Raw genomic sequence first — 23,247 nt, 5'->3', positions numbered from 1 at the left:
GATGTGCGGCGTGTAATAACGACACGTCATTCATGATTATCGGCCTGATACCCAACCTTTTAGCTCCATTGTTTGTGCATCGAAAAAAATAAATAAATAAAAAAGGGGAAGGGGAGGGAGGGAAAGATGGGGGGGGAGAAAAAGGGATTTTTGTGCCGTGTGTACAGTCTAGAGCATCTTCCTGCTAAAGGGGCCGACTCTGGTGGCATCTCCCTGAGGGGCTGTGGTACCTGGTAAGGAATCACCCATCCGGATGATGTATCCATGGTGATGGATGGAGAGGGATGAGGCAGCACAGAATTGTCACTGCCTGGCAGGAGGTGTTGGGGACAGGGCTCGGGAGAGAGGTCTCCTGCACTCTCTCTTCGTGCTGCTTTTCCAGCGGGGTGGTGGAGGAGGTTGCGTTGCGCAGCCTTTTTTACAGGAAAGATGTCTGATGGAGGTGGCAGAGCAGAAAGACCAAATCATTTCCCTGCACGTAACAGCTCAGCCCCTCGAGGATGTGGGATTTTATTCTTTCAAAGCTGGGGGGAGGAGGAGAGCTGGGGCAGGTCTCTGAGAGCAGGGTGAGCCCGTGGGTGCTGCAAGGGTGACGGCATCAGCACTTCTATCTGCGTGCAGCCCCTGTGCCTCATCTTCCTCGATGCTCGCTGCGCCGGGAACAGGCAATGACTCGTCTTCCTGACCCTAACAGCCCTCCTGCGAGCCCATACGCAGTACCAGGCAGCGCTGCGCTCAGAGCCAGAAGGGCAGATTTGGATTTTTTCCCGGTTCTTTCAGTGCCACCCAGCGGAGCTGCGCGGACCTGCAAGCTGAGCTGGGGAAAAGGGGGGTCCCACGGCCGCCCCTCGGCCCCCAACCTCATGGGGTGGGAATAGAGAACCTCCCCGTGCCCTCCACTAAACCCTTCCGGCACCGCTCTCTGATGGTGGTTTTTGCCTTTCACTCGTGTACTGAGCGCTCAGTTCTCAGCCCGTACAGGAAAAGTCTTGGGACCAACCCATGCTTTGTTTCTGCCCGTGGATTTTTTGTCATTGCCACCACTGCTTTTGTTCTGCTGCTTTCAAAGGCAGCTTGCTGCGGTTATTTCCTTACCACAGAAAAGCTAACGTGGTGCAGGGCAAGGGCTTGGCGTCCCGTAGCACGGAAGGGCTGCAAGCTCTCTTCTCAGGGGATAAAATTCCTTCAGTAGCATTTGTGGCTTGGAGAAATGCAATGCCAGGGCTGCACCCTCCTGCACTGCAGAGCAGTGGGTGCAGCTCATTCTCAATGAGGCTCAATTGGCTTCTTCCTCTCTTACTGACTGTAGGTGCAAAAACATCCAGGGCCATACTCCCAGACCACCTTGGCAAGGCTTTATTCACAATTACAGGGGGATGAAGCTAAGATCATGTGGTGCTTAGGGCTTTCTCGAGGCTACCCAGGGTCTAAGCACCCCCAGCTCCAGGAAGTTCAGCGTCAGGTTGGGAAAACCTGCTGGTCTTCATTTCTGTAATGCCAGGCACAATGCCAGCCTGCAGCTCATCAAGGCAGGGCTCTTCCCTGAGCTTAACATGGAGGTGCTCAGATAGAAATCTCAGCAGGACAGGCTAGAGATGAGGAGAACGCAGAAGATCCTTGCTAACCTTCCAAAAAAAACCTCAGCTGTGCTTTTCCTGCTGCAAGGAGGGGACTTGAACCTGCTGGGCACAACGTGCTCAGTGCAGGGTTAGTGTGGGTGAGACATAAGGTGGGTCTGGTGCGTATCCCCCTCCCCAGCCCTGGCATTCAGGAAGGCTGCAGGTTGGCACCTCTGAGAGGAGAGTGGTCTTTGGGAACTGCTTGTGCCACCTCATAAGGTCAGTGAATCTTTTTCAAATGCAGGTGGATGCCGCTGCTGGACTTGAGGATGAGCTGCTGTGTCAGTGTAGGAGGCTTGGAGGCATTGGGAAACAGCTCGAAGCGGAGCAGGGTCAGTGCCAGAGCCACCTTTATCTCATTCATAGCAAACTGCTGCCCAATGCAGTTCCTGGGGAGAGGACAAAGGTTCAGATTGAAGCCTGCAAGTTATGAGACCCGCATCCCCAGTGCCTTGGGTGCAGGAAGTGCTCAAGAGCTATCTTGAGATGGCCAAGCCAATTTGACCCAGGGGTGCTGAGGGGATTAGGCTCAGGAGCACAACCCCATGCGTCTATGAGGAGGGAAAGGGATGAAGGATTTGCTACCTGGGTCCTGCAGAGAAAGGCAGGAAAGCGTGCGAATGCCTATGTGCTGAGTTCTCAGGAGAAAACCTCAGGGGATCAAATACCTGTGGGAGCAACAAAGACCATTTGGTCAGCACTGGCCTACCTATGAGCAGCACCGGGTTCTTTGGTGCCCAAGGCAGGGCTGGAATGGCCTTTGCTGCTCCAGGAGAGCTGCAGCTGACATTCATTCATTCCTCTACAAAGCCACTGGATAGATGAAAAGAGGGTGCTGGTGGCTTTGCTGATCTTCCCCTTGGAAATATCTCATCAGAGCTGCTGAAGGCAGAAAGAGTAGCTCCATGTCACGTTGCATAAAGGCAAGCTATTAAATACCCTTTTCAAAGCCTTTGGGGTGTTTAGTAACATCATTGAACTTTACATTTGGATACAGACTGCTGGAATAAAAGACAAAAGGATCACCCACCCACCCAAAAATTTGGCATGGAGGTGCAAGCTGCCTGTTCAAAGACAGTGGTAGTCTGGGCTCTGAGATCATCTCCCCATTCTTGCTGTGAAGGTGACATACCTCGGGATCTTCCCACACATCCCGGTTCCTGTGAATACCGAATATGTTCAACGAAACTTGGGAGCCTGGAATTGAGAAAATATTCATGATGTGAAAATACTCATCATATGAAGACTGAAACCAAGATTGTTTGGAGGATGCTCTCCTTCCCTGGACTCTGCAGGGGCTGTGACAGAAGATTTGGCAGAAACATTTCCCAGCCTGTCAGTTCGGAATCCTTTCCATGGAAGAAATAACGGTCTCAAAGCTGGGCCCCACTCTGGTACTGATGGGTGAACCCCTACTCTTGGACACGGTCAGCATTTGCAGGATCTGAGCTCTGAACACCTGGTACCCTGTTGCGTGTGCCTGGGCCCTCGCCAGTAACCCTTCCAGGCTCAGTGAGTGTGGTGGCTCTGTGCAGCCTTTCAGAGAGAGAAGTAAAACTGGAAGCTCCCCAGCCAGCCCCTCCACCCTTGTGATGGACAGCAGCGGGAAGGATGAACACAAACCTTCAGGTAAGCTGCGCCCATCAGAAAACGTGACAGGTTTAGAGAGCCTTCGGGACACTGCAGGGACTGGTGGGAACAGGCGCAAGCTCTCCTTGATGCACATGGTGCTGTATGTCATCTTCCCCAGGTCCTCCCTGAAAGCAAACCAGGGCTCAGGCTGTGCTTGTTGGCAGCAATGGGGACACGAGATATTAAATCATTAATGTTGCAAAAAGACCTTTAAGGTCATCCAGCCCAAGCCGTCCTCACCGTGCCCACTGACCACGTCCCTCAGTACTACATCCCCATGGTTCTGCAACACTTCCAGGAACAGTGATCCCACCACCTCCCTGTGCAGCCTGTGCCAGTGCATCACTGCTTTTTTGGAGAAAAATTTATTCCTGATATCCAACCCGAGCCCCTCCTCTGGCACAACTTAAGGCAATTACCTCTACTGAAGAAAGCTTCAGGTAAAGAACTCAGAACTGCTAGCTCACCACTCAATGGTATCCCGTTTCCCCACGATCCCCCGGATCTCCTCCCTGCACCGTGCCTGGTGCTCGGGGTGCAATGCCATGCTGTACAGGAGCCATGAAATCCCGCTGGCTGTAGTGTCGTGCCCCTCAAACATGAATGTGTCCACCTCGGCACGCAGGTCCTCATCAGACAGGCCAACTCCATTCTCATCCTAGCAAAGAGGAGAACATATCATTCTCCTGCTCTCATTAATTGGGCTAGCTCTGCTGGGTGTTAAAACAGCCCTAGATGTTGAGGAAGAAGGACCTGGTTTGGTTTCTCTTGTATCTCCCTGTATATCAAGAACCAAGCCAGTAGAAATTAAATCCAGTGTATGTGAGAACAGAGCTGTTGGCTGCTGACTCTGCAGTCAACAGAGCTGGGTTTTATTGCAATACCAGCTCCTGGCCCTTCAGCAGGACAGCCTATTGCAGGACAACTCATTTGTTCTCCCATTACATTTTTCAGTAGTTTGGGTCTTTTTTTTTTTGCTTTTGTTTAAGATGGTGGCACAAAAGAAAGCAGAAGCCCTACAAAAAGCAGTGAGCACAGAGTCTTCATCCTCAACACCAAATGGCAGAAACTCTATCTAGAGTTTCTGAAGACATCTGTGAAGGTAAAACTACAGAAGGGGAGGAGCAAAACCTCCTGAGAGGACTGCAGCCAAGGCTGCCTCCTTGTAACTTCCCCAGAGGTCTTTCTTTAGGTTTCTGAGAGCCCACACCTTTCAAAATTGGAATGTACTTGATGGAAATGAACAAGGAAAGTGAAATTCTGAGCTATTTATGTTCAGTCTCTGTATCTCACACATCTTTATTACCCTTCCTTTCTGTCCACCTTTCCCCAGGCTAGGAAATAGGGATGCTGGTTCAACCCTTGTGCCAAGGAAGTTCAGTCTATGGTGTCTGATGGAATTATTTCAAACCTTCACCTTGGTACAAAGAAGAATGTCCAGAAAATCCAGGTGTCTCTTCTTCAGGATCTTGTCTAGCTCCTTGTCATTGGAGAGCAGTATCTTTCTTTCTTGTATTACTTTATCTGTGTGAAAAATGATCAATGTTAGATGCATCCTGCCAGACAGCTCACAACTCTTTGTTCAGCCTCTTGGACCCTGTTTAATTTGTAACTCTCTGACCAGCGCTTGTTGTAGCTGCTCCCAATTCGAGTGTGCAAGAGGTGCAGCTGGGAGAGCAAGGAGCAGGAATACCTGTGTGGGCATGGGCCCGTCTGCAGGCATCCTGAAACTCCCTGCTGCTGCGACTCAGGTCATAGAAGGCATCGTGGTAGGAGAAATTCTGTATTCTCTTGTTTATGAGGGAGCCCAGGTCGAAAACGGCTTTGATATAAGTATCTGAGTTGCTGTAAGAGGCCAAGAGCTGGTGTTAGCAGTGCGAGTGGAGTAAATAGGGGCACTCGTTGTCCCAGAATTGGGAAGTTTGTGTGCTGACCTCTGAGTCTGGCAGTTGGTGTTGTAGCTGAAGGCACATTTCATGATGCTGTCCAGTGCCATCAGGCTGACGTCTTCAAAGAGCTCTACTGACTTCTTCTTCTCCCATTTATCCTAGTGATGGAGAAAGTGTGAGGAGAGACAGACTTCCAGAGCAGACTCAGCCACAGTATCAGGTCATGGTTCCTGTCCCTGTCTCAATCCACATAGCTAATTATTTTCTCCAAAAAAAGAGGCCCTAATTCACTGCATATCCTGTGAATGTAACCAAACCATTCTTTGCATTTTTTTTCCCCTGTGTTTACCATTGCCGGGCTATGAACAGATATTCAACTGTGGTTGATTTCAATGGGAAGCAAGTGAAAAAGAGAATAAGTGCAATAGCCAGAGGAAGCAATTTCAGAGAAACAAAACTAAAAAGAAAACTAAAGAAAAGAATCCCCCCCAAATGACAGAGCTCTAGGAACCATCTAAGTCTCTTCCCCTCTCTTACCAGCATCACTTTGACCGATTCTGACATCAGGGACACATAAGATTTCAGCACATCATAATGAAACGCTGGAGTGAGCAACTTCCGATGCTGAAACCATTTGGTTCCACCCAAGACCAGCAACCCTTTGCCTGTAGACAACAGAAACAGCCATCAGCTACTCCACTCTGCTCATGGCTCCAGCAGCCTCACTGCTGCTCGTGGCCAAGCAGCAGGTGATGTGCAGGGCCTGGGGGGAAGACATGCTACTCAGTGATGGGGACAACTCCAGTGCTAATGCTCACAGCCTAATCCTCCTGCTTGTGTACTCTGGTTTTAGGATGGAAAAAAGTGAAATAAGGGAAGATGAGAATAATGAAATGTGTGACGTGGCTGCTAGGGTTAATGGAAGAAAATTACTCACCGATCCATGGAACTAAGAAGTGATAAGGTACAGGAGGCTTGGGATCTGTAAAACAAAATAAAGACCAGGACAGTATAATGGCTAATGAATGCAATGTATCAAGAAAATTCAGGATAAATTGTCAGTAAAATCCCTCCTCTTTATCACAATGTAGGTCGCTCCAAAAGTAATGCCTCCTATTTATTTCCATGGAAACTGTAATAGCTACGAAAAAGAGCACAATAACACTGTTTGATAGAGCAAATTTTCAGATACAAATCAGTATTTTTCAACTCTGTCACCACCATTACCTGTGCATTTTTGTCAACAGTGAACAAGAAGCCCGCATGCCATGCCTATAATAATCGGCACCAATGGAGGTGACCCACTTTCTCACAGCTGCTAGGATGACATTATTGGTTTTCATCAGCCCAAACAGATGGAAGTCAGAAAGCACCAAATCTGGACTATACAGTTGGTGTGAGAAGAATGCCTGCCAAAACTGGCAACGTAGCCCTCTTGTACACTCTTCAAAGTGGCATGTGGCCTGGTATTATAGTGTTGCAAGAGAAAGGTCGTCTGCTTCTCAAAGTTCAAACCTTCAGCACAGTGTCATGATAAAGCAGTAGTAGTTTGGGTTCCAGTAAAACCAGAAGGATCTCTCCTTTCCTATTGCAAAGGACAATGCACATCACTGTACCCACTGAGGGCTGCATCTTGAATGTTTTCTTTGATGGGGAATTCACTTGTTGCCAATTGCCACTCCATGGCCTGCTGTGGTGACTTGGGCTTGTAGCTGTGAGACCACGCCTTATCAGTGGTAATGATGTGATTCAGAAAACTAACACCTTCAGTCTCTTTTTTTTGTTCAGTAGGTCCTGACAAACTTGCATATGGTATTCTTTCTGTTCCTGTGCAATCACTCATGGGACCAACATGGCGTAAACTTTGTAATATTCCAACATTTCCACCATAGTTCCCAATGCACTGAAGCTAATATTCAGCTCTGTATGCAGCTCCTTGGTTGCAATCCAGAGATGAACTGATTGAGACAGCCTAAATGTCACGGAGTGACAGCTGTGCATGGCCATCCAGAATGTGGCTTGTCTTTCACATTGCTGTCACCACTGCTGGAATGCACCACTCACCTCACTGTACTCACATCCACTGTTTGCTCTCCACAAACATTCAGCAAGCATCAGAGAATGTCAACAGGGGCCATTTTTTCTGTATTCAGAAATTCAGTGACACACCTTTTCTTTCTGTACGTACACTTCTGTGTCAAACTCAATTTTGTCATGCTACCTCTCTACTTTGCCATCTGTTGTATGGCAACAAAATGTAATGAAATTTTGTTGGGAAGGTTCAGCCTCTACTGCCATACCACCAACATCCTCTTCTGATTGTATGGGCCAACATAGTAAAATAGGAAGCATTACTTTTGGAGCTGCCCTTGTAGAATTAGTCTTGTTTCCAAGTGTAAAATGCTCTAATACTAGAGGTAGAATTTAAAAGTGATCTTCTACATCTATGATCTCAGCAAACATGGGAAAAACTGGGTAAGAATATGTGTGGAAAATAAACAACTATGGCAAATCTCAAAGCTGAGAAGAATGACTGTAAGTTCTTGGGAACCCACCAAGTACAAACAACTCCACAAAAAGGAGCAGAGAGAAAGTCTTCAGATGTCTTTTGAATTGCTGTGCCAGATGATGCACGTTCCTGCATTTACTAGGAAGCACAAATATTGTGGTGACTGATGCTGTAGGAGGACACACTTCCCAGGGAAGAGTGAAGGACTGTAATCCCCAAACCCAAGTGAAGAGAATTACCTCCTCGTCCAAGAATAGTCTTGGCATATTCAGGATGGTGGATTACTAGAGATGGCAGCACTGGTCCAAACCATCTGGGAAAGGCATATGGGTATTGTTCTCCCAGTGACACTACCAGACTTAACATTTTATCACCAGTTATCTGCAATGATAGCAAAGCAAAAACTGCATTCAGGCAGAAAAATAAGAATGTGCAGGGAGAGCACGTTTATCTTCTTATGGAAACTACATGCAAGTTGTCTCCTCCTGGGAAACAGAGAGAGCAGCTGCTGAGACAAACCCACCCCAGCTCTGTCCTTACCAGATGGTTGTGGCCATAAAGCCAATGCGCTGGGGGACCAGGAAATGCTTCCAGAGCTTTGAGGATCTTCTTCCTCTGCTGGTAGAATTTGACCACCTTCAGTAGGACAAAGATGACACCAAGCACCACAGACAGCTGCAGAATGATAGCAGAAGGTCTGGCTATGTTGTCCAGGAGAGACACCATGCTGGCCTGAGTCTGGGGTGCCCGACGCTGCCTTGTTCTCCCTGCTTCTCTTCTACAGCTCCTCCAGCAGAGCTGGCCAAGTGCTGCTGGTGCAAGATCTGGATGAGTTTTATAGCAGAAGTGTACCAATAAGCGATGTGTCAGCTTGACCCACAGCCAGAATTCCTACACTCCCTGTTGACCCTTTTACCCACTTGCAATAACCTTGATGGATGGAAATGGCTTGTTAGCAAACTCCCTGTAAATATTTACTTTTTCAGAAGGTTGTTACATCCCAACAGTGAGTGAAAATGCTTGCAGCAGCACAGAACTCCAGCTCTGACCCCTTCACATATGCCCAGGTAGATGAAAGATCAGTACTGGTAGTCCCCAGTGCACTCACACGAGGTGAGAAGCAAACAGGCTACTTCTGTTGGACTGATCCAGCCACCTTCAGCTGTAAAAACAGTGCTCTTAGTGACTGTAACAACACGCAGCTGGACTGTAATCAGAGGAACAGCCAAAATCTGACCAGCAGACGAGGGATCGTGGTTTGCTTTCCAAGTGATCCTATATAGATGAGCCAGGAGAGTTGACTCTGTCAATGTGTAAATCAAAGAGTGGGAGAGCAGCAAAAAGAGCTGCAGTAACACTGAGAGCATCTAGCCTGAAGGGGAGGGGTGATAATACGATGGTGTTCCCTTTACAGTTCTGGTGAGTCTCTCTTTCCCAGCCTGTAGGGCTGCAGGAGGGCTTGGGCTGAAAACTTGCTACTTTTGGCTGATTTCTAGGTGTATTGCAAAGACAGGGATCCCAGATGGGCTGAAATAACTTCCCATTTGGGTGTTTGGATATTATGAGGATCAAATGGGTCATCAACTGCTGGACCTGTTAGTTAACCTGCTAAAGCACTGAGGCTCCTGAGTTGTGTGGGTGTTTCTCTTTGACTTAACATGTCTCCAAAACAAGGGTCTTCAGATGGATAAACACCTTCCTTTATCATTTAGTCTGGCTTAGAACATACCCAATTGAAACCCATGTTTTCTGCTGGTAGAATCACTTTACTGAATGCACACAGCCCTAGTCAGAATGCTTGAGCCTTTGGGACAGAAAGTTTGTAAGAAAATATCCCACAAGGCTCACTCTCCAGGTATTACTTGACTCCGTGACAATATTTGAAGGTTAGTAAACAGGGTGACTTTTCCCTCAGCTGGCTTGTGAGCTGTTTGTTAATGATTGCAATGAGTGCCCTTGGTACGGGTGGTTTCATTTATTTCTCTGAGCTATCCACTCCTTGTGAGAGCTTACAGGATAAGCCTGAGGGCTTCTGGAGGGCACTTTTGCTTTGACTTGAAAGATGTCACATTTATGAGCTACTCTATGTCTGTTTCTGGGCTGCTAACACTCTTACTTGTCTTCCAGTGTTGTATGTAATACCACAAATCTTCAGCATTTCCCTAGAAAAAGTGCTGGGGTCCTTCAGCTAGGATAACTCAAGCTAACTGGACTCTTGTTAGCATGATGGGAAGATGTATTGCAAAGAGCTGCACTCCTGGAACTTCCTTTAAGATGGTGTCTGTTGTTCTTCAGGCTAGGAGAAAAAAGGAGGCTTATCCCCTGGCTGGTATTTGTCATTATGCTTTCTGCTCTGTGTCATTGCTAACATGCTGTATTGTTTGACCCAGAGCCTAGTAAATCATTAGAGCCACATCAACCAACAATTCTGAAATTTAAAGAAAACACCAATACTTCTTGTAAGGTAAAGCTGAGGATTAAACTGTTGGCTTGGATAATTTCTATGACAGGATAACTTCCATGACAAAGCACAGTGCTTTTCACACACTTGGCCAGCTTCACGATGCTCAGTGTATCTTCTTATCCCTAGATGGATCTGTGCAAACATTCAGAGAGTGGGAAGTTGCTCAGGAGGCCAAAGATTGCAGTATGTCAGCTCAGGCATTTCTTAGGGAAGGAATTCATCCTACATTCATCCATAGCCCAAGCAGGAGAGACTCGATTTGCTTTCATGCTCCTGAGCAGGAGTGACCAACTCCAGAGGTTTCATGGCTGTGGAAGATGCATCTTCTCTCTACCACACAGCACCTCCAGCTCTTCCTATGATCATCCTCCATCATCTTCAATGTTGTGATTAATAGGTAATTAGGAGAGGAGGTATTATGCGCTGATTGGCAAGCTGGCTGGGAAACCAGATGAAATCACAGAGAAGATTTGGACAGATCTGTAACAATTCTTGGGGTTAAATTGAAGTTCTAGCAGTGCACGCTACAGGAGACCCCATTCCCAACCTCCAGTGTATCATGGACTCTATCTCTCCTTCAGGTATTTTTACCTCTCACTCAGTTCTAAAAAAGCCTTCAGTCTTGTTCAGAGTCCCTCTAGGAAACACCCCATCAACATTCAGCCTCTCCTCTGGCCTTATGCATGATTATGGATGGGAGAAAGAAAGGGGCTGAGGACCTGAGGGCAGTGGGATGGCTTCTGTGGGTCATTTGTGCTGAAGACCTGTAGCACATGCATAGAAGTTGGGTGCCTTGCCAGGGTTGTGTAAGGGACGAAGAGAGAGATGGGGGCTGAGCAGCTAGGCAGGCACCAATGGAGCTGTTTTGGGGTGTCCTATGACACCTATCCCATTACCAGAGTGACTGATCTGGACCTGCAATTCCCTGTAAAATGGTAGAGAAATCGCCCAAAACTCACAGGTGGAGGGACTTGTCTGGGGAATCACTGGCATGGAATCAGACTAGAAATTCACACCGGGACAAAGTCCTTGGAAAATGTGTTTGATCATGGCTAACTGAGAAGGGTGGATTTTTACCCATCTGTTTCCCTGGTAGTTATTAAATAACCAGTATCAACGTCTGAGCATGGAGTCAAGGATTCCTGGGTTGTCTTGAAGATCAAGTGAAAGAAGAGCCTTCAGAGCAGAGTGACTAAAGCCTCATTTATAGGGACTTCAAGCTATGAAAGTTGCTCTTGGGTTTAGGGAGTCTTCCCACTTAATTTAGACACCTCGAGAGAATTGATGACTTGGTGCATGCTGTTAGCATCCATTGCAGAAGGACTGCTCTGTCAAACAGGTGAAATGTAGGTGGCAAATTAGTATTTTGCCCCTGAAATTGACATTGCAGCAGCTGCTTCCCTGGGTGTGCCTCTGTTTATTCAGGTAGGAAGAAGAGCCCGAGCCATCTGTCCCTGTGTATTCCTGTAGTGCTTAGTGCTGACAGATGAGATGTAGTTGTGTTGCCAACAGAAATAACATTTCAGGCTTCCTAACACATGATATATGAGGATATGACGGAAAGAGACCAGCAAGTGTTGCAGAGTAATGTGAGCTGTCTGGATCCCATCTGACCACACACATCTCTAGGGTGAATTTATGTCTGGAAGCATTTAATACAGCTGTCTTACAACTATGCTGCAATATTTATTTAATTTACAGGCTGCTCCCAGTGTAAAATCCCAGTGGGGTTTGGATGGGAACTGCTGGTAGCACCTGATATCAGGTTTGCAGTGAGAGCCACGGGGGTCCTGTGCAAGGACAGCATCCCCTGGGGACAATGTGCCACCCTCTGTTCTTGGTGAGAAGGTGACACCAACAGGCTGATGTGGGCTAGTGAGAGATGGGGTTGTTCAGCTGTAGCAATGAAAGGAGTCTAATGAATACATACCCTACTGCACTCAGCAGAGCCCATCTCTCGAGAGCTAGTTAAATTAGTTATCTAAAAGGCTGAATCAGGCAGTCCAAGATCAGTTCATCATCTCTGCAATTACCGTTTTGGCAAAAAGTAAGATTAAAGAATGAAGTAACCTCTCTGTATCTAGAGCTCGGCTGTCTTTATGGCATTGCTCTGGGTTATAAAATCACACGTGACAGAGTCTCTTTATTACTGTCAAGTATCTTAATATCAAGCAAGGGGAAGTTATCTGGGGCAGAGGGGTGGCACTCTCAGAAATCACACGCTGGAAGGTGAACCCATGGCTCACTCCCTTTCACAGATATCCTACGGTGGGATGGGGGAGAAAATTGAAAAGTGCAGAACTTGTGGGTTGAGATGAGAACAGTTCAGTAAGAAAGAAAACAAGAAGAAAAAAAAAAAGGTAATAATAATAAAAACAGCAAAACAAGTGATGCACAATGCCTGCCAACAGTTGACCAGTGCCCAGCAGTCCCTTAGCAATGGCCATTTTACCCAGCCAGCTTCCCCAGTTTTACTGCTGAGCACAATGTTATAGGGTACAGAATATCCCTTTGGTAGCTTTGGGTTAGCTATCCTAGTTCTGTTCCTTCACCATCCAATACAGAAATCTATGTTGTTTGGTTCTGGCGGCTTCAGTTATTTTGATTAAAAATTTTTCTCATTTTGTACTTCAGAATACATTGGCAAGGTACATTTTGGAGTAAATGCAGTTGCCCTTATGCTTGAATCTCAGAATAGAACTGAAGGACACTCCTTTCATTTAGTGAAAGGAGATGCAAGGGAAGGTTTTGGAGAAATATTTGTATTTGTGTATCCAGGTTTGGTGTTTGCTTTGATTACAATAGGAGGATATTACTGATTCACATTACTGTTATGGTCCTCTATCTCTTCAAAATACATTTTTGGAGAGGCTGCTGCACAGCCAGCCATCTGCTTTGAGGTTTTGTGCAATGCCTGCATCTGTTTTTGTGCTTTGTGTGTGCCCTTACAGAGCTGCATCCTAACCACTTGAGCACTTTTTCCAATTTATCGAAATTATTTCAAATCTTAATACCACCCTTCAAATTGTTTGCAGACTCTCCAAGTTTCATAACATCTGGGTTTTTTTAATAAGTATTCTCTCTATTCCATCATCCCCATCAGTGGTAAGTTGAGGACCTTTCAGTCCCATGCTTAACAACCTCTGTAAAACATTGGTTCAGGTTGGATATTAGGAAAAAAACATTGTCTTGGAAAGAATGTTGATGCGCTGGCACAGCTGCTCAGGTAGGTGGTGGGGTCTCCATCCCTGGAGGTGTTCAGAAACCATAGAGCTGTGGCACTGAGGGACACAGTCAGAGAGCATGCTAGGGATGGGTTGATGACTGGATGATCTTAGAGGTCTTTTCCAACCTTAATGACTCTATAAGATGCTGGGTTGGCTGGTGAGACTGAGCTGGTGAGCATTAGCAATCCAAACTCAACACAGCAGCTGTTGCAGGAATCAATGGTTTATTAATGCAAAAATTACATCATATTTTGCAGCTTGAGCAAAAGTTCCAAGCCCAAGCTGTAACCAGTGCATTGAGTGCAATCAGGCATAGAGAGAGAGAAGAGAGGTGAGGTCAGCCCTGAGCTGACCTGCAGGCACTGGGGTGCCCACAGGGACAAGTTTGACTGCTGGCAGCCACGCAGGAGCGGAGGAATCCTCGTATCCCGAGCTGCTGTAAACCTTGTATCTCAGGCAAACATTTCATCCCGGTCTGCTCGGTCCCTCCCACTGATGCTCAGGCCATTTTCCAGCATCAATGGATTTTCTTTAAGTGCAAGTGGATGCCATTCTTGGAGCGAAGGATGATCCGAGGTATCTTCTGGGGGGGATTGGTGAGGTCAGGGGACAGCTCGAAGCGGAGCAGGATCAGCGCCAGGGCCACCTTCATCTCAATCATGGCAAACTGCTGCCCAATGCAGTTCCTGACATAAAGACAGCAATCACCCAGGGGACGAGAGCAGGGAACAACTGAGGGGGCTGAAGAGTGGCACATGCTCCATTGGGCTAAGCCATTCCCAGGGACATAGATTTCTGCATCCCACTGCTCTTCCCATGCCCGGTGTTTTACCTCGTTCCAGCAGCAAAAGGCAGAAAGGCGTGAGAGTGCCTGCCAGATACATTCTCTGGAGAAAACCGCAGCGGGTCAAAAACCTAGGAATTAAGTATGTACAGCAAGAAAGAAACGGTTATTTCAGGAGCAAAGGTATTGTGATTGGTACCCTCAGAAGTGCAACACTCCATAATTTCTGACCAACTCCACTGGAGAGAAGATGCACTTTGAGGTGAACTGGAATTCATATGCCAGACTCCCTTGGCTTCCAAGGAGCAGCGCAGCCAGCACAAATCAGGCAGAGCAATGATTATAACTGAGAAACTGTGGTGCATGGATGCAATTTAATTCTTCACCTACAAGCTAAGCAAAATCATCTTTATGTCTGCTACTACAAGAAGCTTTCTGAAGCATTTAGTTGCTACACCCAATGCAGAGGCAACACAAATGCCACTTTTTGAGCACCAAAACTTACCAAAGGATCCTTCCACACCGATGGATTTCGGTGAATGAGATAAATACTTATTGCTGTGATAGTGCCTGTAAAGTATTTGAGGAGGAGAAAAAGACTCAGTGGCACAGACGTACAATTTTACTGCTGTAATGTCGAGCAGAATCAGAATCCACAGACCTTCTGGCAGGGTGCGACCATCATGGAAGGTGATGGGCTTGCTGAGCTGCCGGGACACACCAGGCACTGGGGGGTAGAGGCGAAGGCTCTCCTTGATGCACATGGTGCTGTAGGTCATCTTCCCCAGGTCTTCCCTGCAGAGGCAGGGGATGCTGAACTGCAAGTACCCTCCTGCTTCCCCCTTGGGGATGGAGGGAGCATGGGCTGTTGCATGCTAGGCACCCCAGCAACATTAATAGCCATTCAGCAAGCTTATGGACAACATGATGAAACACATCGTGCTGAAACACAAAATAGCCATGGCTACAACATGCATGCAGCTACCTGGAAAAAAGCAATCCCATAGCACGCCAGCTCCCAGGGCTTGAAGGCATTGCTCACTTAGGAATGATTGCAATGGGAAAATGTGCAGCCTTACCACTGAATGGTGTCCCGACTGCCCAGGATGTCCTGGATCTCCTCCCTGCACCGTGCCTGGTGCTCAGGGTGTGATGCCAGGCAGTACAGGACCCATGAGAGCCCACTGGCTGTGGTGTCATGCCCCTCGAACATGAACGTGTCCACTTCAGCACGCAGGTCTTCATCAGACAGGCCAGCTCCGGTCTCGTCCTAGAAACACAGAGACAGCTTCAGTGGTCCCATTTAACTCAGGAGGGGACATTGCAAAGGGAGCTGATAATGGCCTTGAATAATTCTCTGAACTTGGGGCCACTTCTCTTTTCTACTTCTCTTTTGCTTGTAAATCCCTTTGTCTCCCTTATATTAAGACAATGAAATCCCTTTCCAGGTTGTCTTCCCAGACAATGCCAGCATCTCAGTGGTTGAACACTGAGACATCTCCATTCTTCCTCATCTGGGTAGGACTGGGCATGATGCCTTCAGCTGAAGTAGAACAATTGCCCTTGGGGATGTCTGTGAGTTTGTGGTACTGCCACAGGGACTGGATTTTGCTCCCTGTAGCATGTGTCCTCTACAGCTGTGATGAGGCATGCACCTCACTGCTCACCTTGGCGCAGAGCAGAATGTCCAGGAAGTCCAAATGCCTCTTCTTCTTGATCTTCTCAAACTCCCGTTCATCTTTAAGGGACTCCTTTCGCTCCTGGATCACTTTGTCTGTGTAAATAAGAGCTGAAGACTCAGCAGGGCAGGAGATGCTGAGCCTGGAAATCACCTCCTGAACACAAAGCTGGCCAAGAAGATGGCTTCCTTCCTGCTCCTAATACACTGACTTGTGTATTTCTACATGCAGGTAGTTCTGCTTTTTCAGGAGTATGACAATAAGTGACATACACGTGGCTGTTGTTGCAATAGCAGATGCTTTTCCACAAACTTATTAGTCCACCACAGCTCCTTTGGTCAGCAGGATCACAATATAGGCAACTCATGAGGTAACTCATGTATAGAGCTCCCATGGGGATGCCTGATTCTCAGCTCTGGATGGGTTTTTTTGGACCAAAGGCTGGAGACAACAGATGCAGCAGACATAGCACTTTGGCCACGTCTGTTCCTTGAAGGCTCTTTCAGACACCCTGTATGAAAACTTCGGGAGAGGATAATGAGAGTGCATACCTGTGTGGTCATGAGCAAGCTGGCAAACCTTCCTGAACCGATATCCGTGGGGGCTGAGCCAGTAAATGAAGTCATTGTGGTAAGGAAAGATGCTGAGTCGCTGGTGCACCATCAGGCACAGGTCATAGACAGCCTGGATGTAGGTGTTCTGCCTGGAAAGAAGGGATGGGATTCACACTGCTGCATACGCTGGGAGGGCACTATGTACCAGCTTGGAGTCTGCTCTGTCCCCAGCCTCATTGGGGTTCATCAGTAGTGACTAACCAAGCATTAAGGAATAATGGCATCAGGAAGTATTCTGCAAGCCTTCTGTAAGAAGGCTGCTGCACTACTACTGAGCAAGTGCTTGCCCAACAGACCCTGCAATCTGAGTCTGGTTTATTTAGGTCAAAGCCCAAATTCAGGTGTTTTGACAAGCAGTTTGCTTGCTTTCTCTCTGAGCTGCAAACTTTCAGCCAGGGTTTGGGCACTGACCTGTCGGTCTGGCAGTTGCTGTAGTAGCTGAAGGCACATTTCATGATGCTGTCCAGAGTCATCAAGCTGATATGCTCAAAGAGCTCCACCGATTTCCCATTTGTGATCACCTTTTCCCACTTATCCTAGTGGGCAAAGGAGACAAAAATGAGAATGCAAAGGACAGTTCTGCACTCACCTTCCTGTTAAGCAAGTGCTCAGCATGGGATGTGTCCTTAAGGAAAGAAGTTAAGAGGATCTCTTAAATTGCAGTCAAAAGTCCATTGAAGGGAACCAGCAACCAGAACAATGTGTGCTGGCACCAGCTTTCTCCAGCCTCTTTTTTCTTTATCTCTCAAGAACATATGACTGTAGTGCCTAGGATGCAAGCTTCCAATCAAGGCTTTTCCTGCATCTCATGATTTCTGTTCCACTGTTTTTTCAGCATAAAATATAGGAGCTCTTGCTCAATTCTTCCCATAGGATATCCTAAGAGAAACCATAAATGCTGCAAAATTACTTTGGATCCTCTTTCCTTCTGGAACCATAAGGAACTGGTGACCAAAAAGCTGAGAAAGGGAAGAGAGAAAGGAGCATGGATGCACCTGAACTCTCACAACATGAAACCAGGCTGGGGAACAGCTTATGTGGATGGAATTTTGTCTTTGGTACAGATTGCCACCTAGTGGAACGGGCTGACACAACTGGCCTCCAGCTCCTAGCCCAAGTCACAGCTCATCTTTGCAGGTACTAGCAGCCAGGGCACTGCAGATAGACTCTTGTCTCATGTTTACAATCGGGATCACGGGTGATAACATAGGACAGAGAGAGGTACAGACACTGTCCCTACCAGCATCACATTGGTGGACTCTGCCATGAGGGCTACGTAAGGCTTCAAGACGTCATAATGAAAGCCTGGTGTTAGGAGCTTCCGATGCTGGTGCCATTTGGGCCCGTGTAGGATCAGCAAGCCATTCCCTTTGGAAATACAATCAGTGAACAAGGAAAATAGTTTCTACAGACAAAACACAACCAGATCTGCCTTAATAGATCATTTCCAGAGATTGTGGTCACCTCCACGCATAAGCAATTCTCATGAGTGGCTATGTTTGAACTTTAATCTAAAATCACAAAAACTAGCATTATTTAGCACCTTTTCCAATAAGCAGAATAACCTCAGGACATTTTTTGGATGTTGATTTTTTGGATGGAACAAGTGCAACGCTGCTTATTTATAATGCGTTCTCAACTAACTTCAGTATAGTTCCCGGTACGCAAGGGCCTGGGAATACCTACCAATCCATGGGATAAGGTGCTTATAGCTGAGGTTATCCTTGGGATCTGTAAAAAAAAGAGGGGAGAAGAGAAAGAGAAAGAAATGGTAAACATTTCACCAGCATCACTCCACTCGTTGGCACCTGAAAGTTCACCCTGGGGTATCGCTTTCGGTTGGGTGTGAAACATAACCAGTGGCATCCTTGCAGAACTGACCACTATTTCACAGCAAAACAATACTGTTGGGCCTAATTGTGAGAAAATGTGTAAATGCAGATGCTCAGACTGGAGTAAACAAAAGTACTGGTAGTCCAAAGTCAAACGGGCATGTTGCAGGGTAAATGATTAACCCTCTCAGACGCACTGTTGAGCACCTTTCTCACTGGATTCACCAAACCAACGGCTCAATGGGACTGAGCCAACACCAAAGCTCTGAGCTGCCGCCTTCTTGTTGAGACTAGGCTCTGAGAAGGGAGCTTTTCAAGGAGGACTCAAGGAAGATAGATCTGCTAGTAGATATTGAGGACCCCTAGTCTCTTGCAGCCCTCAGTGGGCCATGCAGCTGCATGCCTGGAGCACGCAGCAGCCAGTTCTCTCTGTAAAATAACCCAAGGTTGATTTCTGGTAATACAACCTGTTTGTGACACCCTGCCTTGCTGAGAATTGCCATCCTGGCATGGGAAAGCTGCAGTCTGTGGCTGCTGCTCCACAGTTGAACCATTGCCTCTTACCTCCTCTGGCAAAAATGGCTTTGGCATATTCAGGGTTGGAGACCACCAAGAAAGCTGAGAAACTCCCGAACCAGACAGGGTGGGCATATTGGTACTTCTGTGCCCAGGTCTCTGCCTTTTCCAGCAGATCTTCTTCATTGAGAAACTGCAGTTGTGGAGAAGGGAAAAGAGACAGAATGCTCAGGTTTGGTGAAAACACAAAATCCCCTTAGTGACTATTTTCAAAAGCTGAAGGTCTTCCTGTACTACAGAACCAAGCTATCACCAGCAAGGGGCTGCCCTGGGTTTGCAGGGCAGGAGAAGTAAAGGTGCTTATTACTTTCAACCATCATATAATTACTCCTTATTAATTGATGATAGCCATGGAGAGCACCCTTATGGGCAGAAGCGCACTCTGTTTATTGCTGCATGCATGGATGTTGATACTTGTAGCAGTGGCAGTCTGCACTTCCCTCTTTGAAAGCAGTGATTGTTTTATTGCTTTTACAGCCAGTTTTATTGTATATAAAACAGACAACAAGCAACAAACTGGTTAGATGGGTTAGTGCAAAGAGTCACAAGCAGAGATAAAAAGTCCACATGTACAAATTACCTTTTCTTTAAACAAAAACTGCTCTACCAAAGCTACTAACTCATGCACAAACCTAGTCCAGCTACGACAACGCAGAAGGAAGGATTTTGGTGAGCTAGGGCTGAAATGGCTGCTGAAGTGCAACAAATTCGATAGCACTCTAGAAATGAACTGAAATGTCACCCTATTTACTGAATTGAGTGAATGTTTGCTCAGTTCCTTTAGTCCTGAATTTTCTTGGTTCAGCTATTTGCTTGGCTGGCATTTCTCAAGCGGGTATTTGTGCCCCAGCATTGTCCCAGAGGGTCCGGCAGCAGCCAAGCCCCCACCAGCCTATACCTTAGACAACGTCAGCAGAGAGGGGACTTGGCATGGTGCCTGTGTTTCCCCCTGTTGGTGCAATAACAGAAAGCATAAACATGCTGGAAGAAACTGGGGCAGCAGTAAGGCTCACTGTGCTTGGCTTTTCCAGATGGCTTAAGAGCCAGCAACAGTCACTGCACCTTTAGAGCATTGGCACCCAGTTTGATCTATGCCACTGGGAGTAATCCCAGAGCAGAAGGCAAATGAGTTCACGTGCAAGGAGAGGTTATTGAAGAATCACTAAGGTCGGAAAAGACCTCTAAGATCATCCAGTTCAACCTCACCCCAGCATGCCCACTGACCACATCCCTCAGTGCCACAATCCCACAGTTCTTGGACACCTCCAGGGACGGTGACCCCATCACCTTCCTGTGTAGCTGTGCCACTGCATCACCTCTCTTTCTGAAAAGACATTTTTCCTAATATCTAACCTCAACCTGGAGAAACCTAAGGCCATGACCTCTAGTTCTGCTGTGGTTATCAAAGAAGGACAGAAAGGAACATCCACTGACAGCTCCTGCTTCTTTACCAGAGCTCCAGACACAAGGCTTTGGGTAAAAAAAACAACAGCAACAACAAAAAATACAAAACAGCGCTTCTGTTTCTTCCTCCCTTGGGTGTTTTGAGAGGAAAGTATAACCCCAGCTCTTCTAAGGAAGAAAAGCGATAGCATGATCTCACATTGAAATGCAAGCTTTGGAATGGATCCAGCATTAAAAGCATCTGGGAAGAGGTGCCGAAGGGGATATTTAATGACCACACACTGATAACAAATGAAGCAGAAGAAACACAGGAGCTGAAATCTGAGCACTGAGCTGCTTCACTCTTGGTCAAAAATAGGCATCCTCCACCGGATGCTGAAACAGGCAAGATGCACATGAGAGGCTGCTGAGGGACAGAGCCCTCCTGGGCCACCTCCCTCCGCTCCCCAGACGCTCTGCCCATGAGGAAGGGTAGCCAGGAACCGATGCTCTGAGTTTTAACAGCTATGGTACTGCAGCGAGACAGAGCTAGATGGAAATAGGAGCTCTCAGTGCTCCCCCGAATACAGCTGCCAGACATCCTCCAAGACACCTACAGGTGTTGCTTTCAGCACGCGTCCAGGGCATTGACAGCTTCCTCACCGGCTCACAACTGCTGGCTTCTAGCAAACTTAGCAGCACTGAGTAAAACTAACAGAACTCTCCTTCAACAACAGAAGCATGGCAACGTAAAAGGTTACCTTTGTCCAAGGTGAAAGGTAAACTGAAAACAACCTAACAATTATTGGGTGTGAGTGATCAGCACCAAAGAGTTCCATCCCGGTATAATCTGGCACAACTGAGAATCTGACGAACATGCTCTGTTTAACTGCAGTTTTGAAGTCTAACTGGCACTGCAACAAACCCCCAAGCTGGCCTGGCCTCGTGCTTGTATTGCCAAGAGCTCATTCGTACTGCCAGACACAGAGAGACTGCAGTGTGGATGTGGTCATTCAGGGGTCTCCTGTCTGTCTGAATCTTTTCACCAATTTTTCTGTCTTGCTCTTTGAGTTGCTTGTTATTTAATGTGCCAGGGCAGGGGATCAGCAGAGCCCAGGTGAGGGGTCAGCATGCTTTTAGAATCAAGCACAGCTCGAGGTAGAAGTGATCTTAAAAACCATCAGGGCCGGGATGCATTCCACTAGAACAGGCTGCTCAAGGCCAGGCTGGATGGGGCTTTGAGCGCTTCCAGCACAAATTCAAAAGCTTTTCCATTTTTGCTTTAATTAAAAAGCCTTTCACACTGGCCAGCTCACAAAACTGCCAGCAACAAACAGCCAAGCTGATCTGCTTGGAAAAATGCGTACCTTGAGGTACAGCCATGCACTCCAAGCATGACTTTTTTTTATATACATGCGTGTAGTTAGCCAGGGTGTCAAATCAACCTCATAAAGCCTTAAATCCAGTCTCCTCTCCTTGCCAACCTATCGCATCTTTCCCCATCGCATCCACACGCCGCTCCCAGCAGAGAAAAGGCACGGGGAGAAAACGGTCCTCCCGCACATCACCCCCACGCGTCACCTCCTCCCGCAGCTCCCACCCTCGCCCCGCCGCACCTCCTGAACGTGCCCGAGCAGCCAGTGGGTGGGGTGCCCGGGGAATGGGGACAGAGCCCGCAGCAGCTCCCGCCGCCGGTGGTACAGCTGGATGGCCTTCAGCAGCACGCACGTCAGGCAGAAGACGGCGGCTAAGTGCAGCACCCGAGCCACATCCACGCCGAACCAGGACGCCTTCATCCTTGCGGTACCCGCGGGCACCGGCGCTCTTATCCCCGCCGGCGACCAATGCAGGGCGGAGGGGCCGGGCCCGCGGTCCGAGCGGCCGCCGAATCACGGCAGCGCTTATTGAGAGCGGAGCATCCAGCCCTGCCCGGCGCCGGGGATCGGGCAGAACGGGAGGAGGAGCGCGGGCGGTGCTGGGCACTGAGAGAGGAGGGGAAAAGCACGGAGCTGCCGTGGAGCTGCCTCGGGTTCCCCCCGTCACCTTTATGTGTGTATATATATATGTTCCTAATTGCCCCAGTTAATTCAGTTTTCTTTTCGGGAGACCCGACGTGGATATTTGGCAAAAATACTGTGTGTGGAGTTTCAAGGCTTCACTCTAGTGATGCTCTCGTCGTGTGACTCCCTATGCGACCTGAGCTGTAATTTTAAGCTGTAGCTTGAAAACACTCGGGACAAAATGTGGAGGTGCATTCTTCATAGTGAACTTGACGAGGGACGGACAAATTCTGTCGCAGGGCAAGTCACGGACAGAAAGCAATGCCCAAAGCCGTGGGCTGAGCGATGGCCAGGTGTTCCTGCAGCAATTTGCACACGGTGGTACCAGCAGGCTTTGGGGACTGCTCCTGTGTGGCTTCAAAGGGACAAACAACGGGCACCAGGGGTGGCTGATGGACATGAGGGGATGCTATGGAGAACTGGGATTGTTTAGTACGGAGAAACATTGAATCATTAAGGTTGGAAAAGTCCTCTGAGAACACCAAATCCAACCACTGATCACATCCCTCAGTGCCACATCTTCACGGTTCTGGAGCTCCAGGGATGGTGACCTGCCTGTGCAGCTGTGCCACTGCGTCACTGCTCTTTCTCAGAAGGAATTTTTTCTTATATACAGCTGGAACTTCACCTCTCATCCTCTCATAGTTACATGGGAGAAGAGACTGATGTCCACCTCACCAAAACCTCCTTTCAGAGAGCTGTAGAGAGCAACAGGATGAGAGATAACAGAGTCAAATATAAGGCAATCTTGGCATCAGAATAACATTTCACTGTGCCCACAAGCGCTATGTGTAGGTAACACCCACTCTACGGATGCTGGTAAGGGGCTGCAGGGCCGCCGTGGTGGAGGCGGGATTCGAACCCTCGATATTTCCCACCGCTATCCCCTCAGCGACTCTGCAGGCGGCGGGTTGCTCTTGGCGGAGCCAGGATTCGAACCCTCGTCCCCACACACTACTTCCACCCCAGCGGAGAGGCG

The 23,247-nt window shown here is 47.8% G+C and overlaps 2 protein-coding genes across 3 annotated transcripts; both read right to left on the bottom strand.

Moving 5' to 3' along the window:
• Nucleotides 1-1,333: 1,333 nt before the first annotated feature.
• Nucleotides 1,334-8,477, bottom strand: LOC100538588 (cytochrome P450 4B1-like). The gene is made up of 12 exons (XM_003208827.4): nucleotides 8,190-8,477; nucleotides 7,889-8,030; nucleotides 6,078-6,122; nucleotides 5,678-5,805; nucleotides 5,186-5,298; nucleotides 4,945-5,096; nucleotides 4,669-4,775; nucleotides 3,719-3,909; nucleotides 3,243-3,376; nucleotides 2,752-2,816; nucleotides 2,205-2,287; nucleotides 1,334-2,008 (listed from the first exon to the last, which is right to left on the bottom strand). The coding sequence occupies exons 1-12, from the start codon at nucleotides 8,373-8,375 to the stop codon at nucleotides 1,840-1,842; spliced, it is 1,515 nt and encodes a 504-aa protein (XP_003208875.1). The 5' UTR covers nucleotides 8,376-8,477; the 3' UTR covers nucleotides 1,334-1,839.
• A 5,068-nt stretch (nucleotides 8,478-13,545) lies between these two features.
• Nucleotides 13,546-22,108, bottom strand: LOC100538434 (cytochrome P450 4B1-like). Of its 2 annotated transcripts, XM_010716146.3 has the most exons (12): nucleotides 21,825-22,103; nucleotides 18,814-18,958; nucleotides 18,104-18,148; nucleotides 17,658-17,785; nucleotides 16,829-16,953; nucleotides 16,355-16,506; nucleotides 15,792-15,898; nucleotides 15,204-15,394; nucleotides 14,786-14,919; nucleotides 14,630-14,694; nucleotides 14,173-14,255; nucleotides 13,546-14,026 (listed from the first exon to the last, which is right to left on the bottom strand). In XM_010716146.3, the coding sequence occupies exons 1-12, from the start codon at nucleotides 22,002-22,004 to the stop codon at nucleotides 13,858-13,860; spliced, it is 1,524 nt and encodes a 507-aa protein (XP_010714448.1). In that variant the 5' UTR covers nucleotides 22,005-22,103; the 3' UTR covers nucleotides 13,546-13,857. The 2 variants fall into 2 exon arrangements, with proteins under 2 accessions (XP_010714448.1, XP_031410782.1); XM_031554922.1 differs by lacking the exon at nucleotides 14,630-14,694 and having other exon boundaries at nucleotides 13,852-14,026; nucleotides 14,743-14,919; nucleotides 21,825-22,108.
• Nucleotides 22,109-23,247: the final 1,139 nt, after the last annotated feature.

This window comes from Meleagris gallopavo, chromosome 10, assembly GCF_000146605.3.
Source record: "Meleagris gallopavo isolate NT-WF06-2002-E0010 breed Aviagen turkey brand Nicholas breeding stock chromosome 10, Turkey_5.1, whole genome shotgun sequence".
In the NCBI taxonomy this organism is placed as follows: Eukaryota; Metazoa; Chordata; class Aves; order Galliformes; family Phasianidae; genus Meleagris; species Meleagris gallopavo.
The sequence above is the reverse complement of the archived record's forward strand: the minus strand, read 5'-3'. Positions and strand labels throughout refer to the sequence as shown.

What these genes read in the sequence shown, in the direction of transcription:
- LOC100538588 (XM_003208827.4), bottom strand. Translation starts at nt 8,375, where the DNA reads ATGGTGTCTCTCCTGGACAACATAGCCAGACCTTCTGCTATCATTCTG. An exon ending in GACTATTCTTGGACGAGGAG is followed by an intron (nt 6,123 to 7,888) that starts GTAATTCTCTTC and finishes TTTGTTTTACAG; the next exon opens with ATCCCAAGCCTCCTGTACCT. An exon ending in ACATTCTTCTTTGTACCAAG is followed by an intron (nt 3,910 to 4,668) that starts GTGAAGGTTTGA and finishes CCTCTTTGCTAG; the next exon opens with GATGAGAATGGAGTTGGCCT.
- LOC100538434 (XM_010716146.3), bottom strand. Translation starts at nt 22,004, where the DNA reads ATGAAGGCGTCCTGGTTCGGCGTGGATGTGGCTCGGGTGCTGCACTTA. An exon ending in AGCAACTGCCAGACCGACAG is followed by an intron (nt 16,507 to 16,828) that starts GTCAGTGCCCAA and finishes CCTTCTTTCCAG; the next exon opens with GCAGAACACCTACATCCAGG. An exon ending in ACATTCTGCTCTGCGCCAAG is followed by an intron (nt 15,395 to 15,791) that starts GTGAGCAGTGAG and finishes CTGTGTTTCTAG; the next exon opens with GACGAGACCGGAGCTGGCCT.